The 5,982-nt window shown below is 33.2% G+C and overlaps 1 protein-coding gene across 1 annotated transcript; it reads right to left on the reverse strand.

The window, feature by feature from the left end:
- Positions 1-330: 330 nt before the first annotated feature.
- LOC114746986 (xylose isomerase-like) lies at positions 331-4,634 on the reverse strand. Its single transcript, XM_028935262.1, has 20 exons — positions 4,575-4,634; positions 4,363-4,461; positions 4,116-4,190; positions 3,905-4,034; positions 3,728-3,819; positions 3,134-3,184; positions 2,854-2,927; positions 2,727-2,781; positions 2,530-2,631; positions 2,205-2,256; positions 1,982-2,027; positions 1,843-1,898; positions 1,691-1,742; positions 1,523-1,602; positions 1,347-1,417; positions 1,192-1,232; positions 963-1,062; positions 778-849; positions 610-687; positions 331-366 (listed from the first exon to the last, which is right to left on the reverse strand). The coding sequence occupies exons 1-20, from the start codon at positions 4,632-4,634 to the stop codon at positions 331-333; spliced, it is 1,422 nt and encodes a 473-aa protein (XP_028791095.1).
- Between the last annotated feature and the right edge of the window lie 1,348 nt (positions 4,635-5,982).

Below are 5,982 nucleotides of genomic sequence, written 5' to 3' on the forward strand. Positions count from 1 at the left end.
GAGGCATAGAGCTCTCTAAAAAGAGATAGAGGTGAGTCCTTTCAATTCAAAATACATTTAAAAATTTGATTTTGGATAGAACTCAATGATATCCTGCTATCTATATATTACTATTATATTTATAGAAGTTACAAGACACGAGTTTCACATAGGCCAGCACAAGGAGGACAAAAAAACTCGTTATAACTCTTTACTCAATGGCGGAAGATAGAAACAAACTGTCAACCACATAATGTCCTTATTAGAAAGACATATACACCCATACTGCTCGTAAATATTAGAAAAATAACCATTAAAAAAGAAAGAAAGAAAGAATGATGCTACGGCTTCCTACAAAGCGGACTGAAAGATCAACTCCGCAAGCTCCTGCAACATTGCAGAAAGACATATCAGACATTTGCTAGTTAGATTATGAAATAAACTCAGTTACAGTTTAGTACTGTCAAAAGAAGAATCAATAAATTTAAACAGAGTAGCTAGACCTGCCCAAACATAGGACCAGTAACTTGTTTACTGTTCTTACTATCGTCTCAAGTCTACGAAGAATGCTAGTACAGATCAACTCGTAAGTCATAAGCAAAGAAAGTAGTTTTGGCTACTATGCATTACCTGTTTGGCAGAAGGAACCTTTGGCTCTCCCCATTCCATGACTTTCTTCTCCAGGAACTCAAAGTCAGCTTTACCGGCCTATATATGGCAACACGTTTTATCATCACTGGGTTAACGACAGAAGACATTTCATGCTGAGAGGAAGAAAGAAAAGTTGGATGTTATTACCTCGATCATACTACCGATTTCAGAGTCAAAACTCTGGTATCTCTTGCGGACAAGCTCATCCAAGGAACCATCCTAGAGTCGAATATGACAGAAAAGGTTCATTATTTGTCAGAAAAATTGAAGATGAGTTTCAACAAAGACTTGAAAGAATTCAAAGAGGTACAAGGTAAGTAACAATGTATTACCTCAATTATTTTGGCAGCATTTCTGAGGCCACGGGCCAATGTATCCATTCCAATTATATGTCCAATGAACAAATCTTCAACATCAGTACTCTCTCTCCTCCTGCAATATTGTACGTTCCATGAAGAGATTGAGCAAAACAAGGATGAAAGAGCCACCATTATTATACACTACATGTGTAGAACCACAATCAATTTCAAAATATTTAAAATATAGACCAACTCTGCTTACAATTTTGCATCAAAGTTGAAACCGCCAGGTGCAATTCCTCCCTGACAAAGATAGAACAGGCAAAATTTATGAACCAGAGGTATGAGATTTCATTACTACTAATTACAAGGTATGTTGGACATTATGATGCAGGTTAAAAGGCAGGAATATCATACATTTCTGATCACAGTGAGCATAATGTTTGTTGCCTCTCCAATATCTATGAGAAACTGATCCGTGTCCCAACCTGTGTAAATAGAACAACCTTTAACTTGCTATCCTGGCACATCTCAACGTGATGTCTGTGTTTCAACGTTGAAAGTTCCACTGTATAAGAAAGAAACACACGTACCAACTTGAGGATCACCAGTATTTGCATCGATATTTCCCAACAGTCCATTGATTCTTGCGGTTTCGAGCTCATGATGACAGCTTCCATTTAGAAAGGCATCAAAAGTTAGTAACACTTGCAAAGGAGAAGAAACTTTACTATAAGTTCAAAATACAATGTTTCATTCACCTATGGCCAGATAGGGTAGCATGGTTGCACTCGATGTTTAGTTTAAATTCATCTGCAGAAGGAAAAGAAACAGAGTTATGCAGTCAAGTTGTATTACGTCAGTTCAGGTTCATGCACAATGCAGTTAAAAAGAGGATAATATTAATTATTACCTATAAGTCCATATTTTCGCAAGAAATTAGCTGTGGTTGCAGCATCCCAATCATACCTGAAAGAATACATAATCCAGATATCAGAGAAGATGTAACAAAAATAAAATAAAATAATTAATTACAAAAGCGAAAAGCATACTGGTGTTTTGTAGGCTCTTGTGGCTTGGGTTCAATCAGCAGTGTGCCTTAAACAATAAAACAAAAACAAAATCACTAATCAAGGGCCATTTCTTAAGAAAACAGAGAAGGAATTAATATAAGTATAAAAGTTTCATTTTTTAACAGCACCGTTTGTAGAATTTATTTACCCACATACGATTCCAATCACAACTTGTGATTGAGTATTTCATATATTAACTTACCATTGAACCCAATTTTCCTTTTGTGTGCAACAGCAGATTCAAGAAACCTAGCCTGTAAGCATATAAACAAATAGTTGTTAAAAAAACAAAAGCAACCAATTATTATAGATAAAATACTATTGAATGTCTAGTAGAAGCACATGAATACCAAGAACTAGTAACTTTAAAATATATATTGCTTTGTTTTATGTGGACCACTTTATTTCAAGGGATTTCTTTATATATGAATAAAAAGTTTTTCTACTTTTAAGGACAAAAAATTTACTCAAACAAGAAAAGGAAAAGGTAGTATAATCAAAATAGTTGAAAGGCAGAATAGGCTAACCAAATGATTAAGCTCTCTTTCCATGTCTGTATTCAAGAGAGATTGATAACCTTCACGGCCACCCCAGAAAACATAATTTTCTCCCCCCAAATAGTGCGTGACCTGCAGTGCGTAAACATCAGAGAAATTTAAAAAGTTTCCAGAAGCGAACTGAACTCGCGTGCTAATTAATGCTCACACAGAAATGTACCAAGTACCTCCATGGCTTTCTTGACTTGAGCAGCAGCATAAGCATAGACTCCTAATTCAGAGCTATAAGGAAAAATGAAATTGTTAACAGCATGATGCATAAAGATTATATACCGCAGTTCAAATATAAATTACCTTGTAGCACCGCCATGCATATAGCGAGGATGCATGAACAACTGAGCTGTTCCCCATAGAACTTTCTTGTTTCCCTGTTTAGTCATATAACACAGATTTTACATACATCAGGAGTGCTTCTAGAAAGCTACTTTATTTATTTAAACTGATTGGGGTCTATTTTAGGCCGCAAAATAGATACTTGACCAACAAGAACATGATCTTGAAACAAGACCAATATTCTCTGGGATTTTGTGCTAAAAGTTAAAAAAATATAAACTGGTTTATTGTGTCATATTACCTGAAGCTCTTTAGCAAGGGCCACCACTTCATCCAAGTTTGCATTAGCTTCCTGCAACGAACACAAGATATGCCATCCAAAGGATGAGCAAGTGGATTTAAAGATCACTGAAAAATCTATATTCCCATCAATAAGCTACTGCCTCCATTCTTTTTTAACTATTGCTTTTGAAGAAATTTCTTTTCCTATTTAGCTATCATTTTAAAAGTTTAAGACAACATTATTATTATTTTCAATTTTATCTTATCTTCATCCAATTCAATTATAAAGTAAAAGAAAAGATAATTATGGAGAGAATAGATAAAATGAATTAAGGGCATATTAGAAAATTTGAAAATATTCTGGCATGTTAATCATATATCTTAATTTGTGTGTTAAACAAATAGGGTGGTCGTGGATTCAGTCCCACAAGTTTGGCTATAGGTTATAACCCCTTTTTAATTTTTTTTAAAAAAAGTCAACCATTATTTCAGAACAAATTACAATAACAAAGTCTCTTATTGAAGTTGTAGAATCAGAATTTGCAAACTTCAAAAATATTAGCATCCAATGAATTCATGTAAATGACCATACAGAAACCTAAGGTTGACTCACCTCCAGAGTTTTACCATCAGGGGCAATATCTCTGTCATGGAAGCACCAATAATCCACTCCAAGTTTATTTATGAACTCAAAGTTGGCTCTCACTGGATCAATCAGAAGAATACCCTCAGTGTTAAACTTTTATAATTTGAAGAGTATTATTTGTAGAATCAATCAGGGTTAACATACTTCTTCTTTTGGCAATTTTTAATGAATTGGTACCATCTTCCCAGGGCCAAAACTTTGTAGCCGCACCAAATGGATCACCACCTGTTCCCCGGAATGTATGCCAGAATGCAACACTGAATCTAAACCAATCCTGCAGATATAACAGTGATTTCAGTTCGAGGCCAATATCTACTGGATTATTGAAAAAAGTTGAAATTATGGGGACACCAACCTTCATTTTCTTCCCAAGAATTTCTTCCTCCGAATTATAATATTTAAATGCAAGTGGGTTCTTGCTGGAGGGGCCCTGTTATTCAATATATGCAAAAAGACACATCGATAATTCCATTAGGGTGTAAAATACAGAAACTGTAGTGTGGGAGAGTATTTTTTTATGAGAAGATCAAAGGAGCTACATTTAACGAGTACATAAATTGATTAAGTTATTATCATAATAGATCATAAGTAATTAAGGTTACCTCATATTTAATTTGGGGAATGCCGGGAAAGAATTCCCCTTCCCATCCATCGCCGCAGCTATCACTATTCGTCGCAGGGCAAGTCTGCGAATCTGCAATCTGCTTGCGAAACAAAGAACAGGAAAGAAAAGGATTTCGCACATTAGGTCCAGAAACCAAACGTGCAAATGCACAAATTTGACCCTGAAAAGCAAAAGGGACAGCTATTATACCACGGCACACGCAAAGACTTGCAGAGAAAGAAGAAGCAATAAAATTTTCAGAGCTTTCATCTTCCTAGTTTTAGGATATCCACCAAAGCGATACAGAGTACGAAGAAAGCTAACAAAATGGAGGATAAGAAGGAAAAACGAGGATGGAAAACATGACCACTCCAGGATCGAAGCTATATATAGTTATGCACCTTCAGTTATATCGACTGCAAAATCTAAACAGTATCTCTTTAATATATATATATATATATATATATATTTATATAGGTACTTAAGTTTAATAGTATATGTTACATGATATTGACCATAATCCATGAAAAGTACTCCTATAAGTTATTAATTAATAAAGGATAATATGTCGGTTAAATTTTTTATATTCATTATGTTAATAGTCTACATTGACATGGTTAGGTGTTGATAAAATGTGAACCTCTTTATATGTTAGATCTTGATTATTGATATGTTCATGATATTGATATATACGGTTGGATTTGAGTTTTTTTGGTTGGATAAAGTAATCTGAATCTAATTTGAATATCCATTTGTAATGTTTAAGGATCATTAATACTGCTATATACATAAATAGTTTTTCATATATTTTTTACCGAGTATATACATTTCTTAGGAGAAATTGCAAAAAAAGACTCTAGAATTTGAAAAACACAGATAGGGACCCATGACAACTTTATTATAACCTTTGACAATGATAATATGTTATGAAATTGTGAAAACCCATAGTGAAGTTATCATAGGTCCTTATCTGTGTTTTTTAAATTTCAGAATCTTTAACTGTAATTTTTCTTATTTCTTATTAAAAGTAATCTTATTCGAAATATTATTATATATATTAGATAGATGATGCTTTTTCTCTCAAAAGAAATTAAAGAATTACGTATATGACTATTTGAGATCTAATATTATCATCAAATCTAAGCATGATTTAATATTTCTAATCTCGCTTTTCCATCTTATTATATTTTGCTAACTTTTCCATCTTATTATTTACTTCAATAAAATCTAATAATCCCAGAAAATAACCAATAATTTACACTTCTAATATTGGTCAGAATTGAATTATATTTTTGTTTAAGTTTTATTCCTCATTAACTTGGGGTTATAATATTTTAAAGACCGTTGCTATGTATTAAATGTTAGGGTATATTTCTCACAATATGATAATTAAAATTCAAATTCTTATTAAAAGAAATACTTACATTTAGTGCCTGATAATATTTCAAACAGGATTATATTTAATAAGACAATACCTATGTGTTATGGAAAAAATTGTTGGTGCACGTACACCATTAAAATTTTGTTATGCTGTTTAGGTGCTTCAACTATAGAAGTGACCTTAGGAGTTAGGAGTGGGTTGATTTGTGTTGCTTTTTCTAGATGTTGCTTTTGACTT

Source organism: Neltuma alba, unplaced genomic scaffold (assembly GCF_004799145.2).
Source record: "Neltuma alba isolate B1F8T4 unplaced genomic scaffold, ASM479914v2 tig00005169_pilon, whole genome shotgun sequence".
NCBI classification, from domain to species: domain Eukaryota; kingdom Viridiplantae; phylum Streptophyta; class Magnoliopsida; order Fabales; family Fabaceae; genus Neltuma; species Neltuma alba.

Coding starts and splice junctions, on each gene's coding strand:
- LOC114746986 (XM_028935262.1), bottom strand. CDS start 4,634: ATGAAAGCTCTGAAAATTTTATTGCTTCTTCTTTCTCTGCAAGTCTTT. Junction 2,257..2,529: donor AAAGAGAGCTTAATCATTTG/GTTAGCCTATTC, acceptor ATATGCTTACAG/GCTAGGTTTCTTGAATCTGC. Junction 367..609: donor AGGTTCCTTCTGCCAAACAG/GTAATGCATAGT, acceptor GCAATGTTGCAG/GAGCTTGCGGAGTTGATCTT.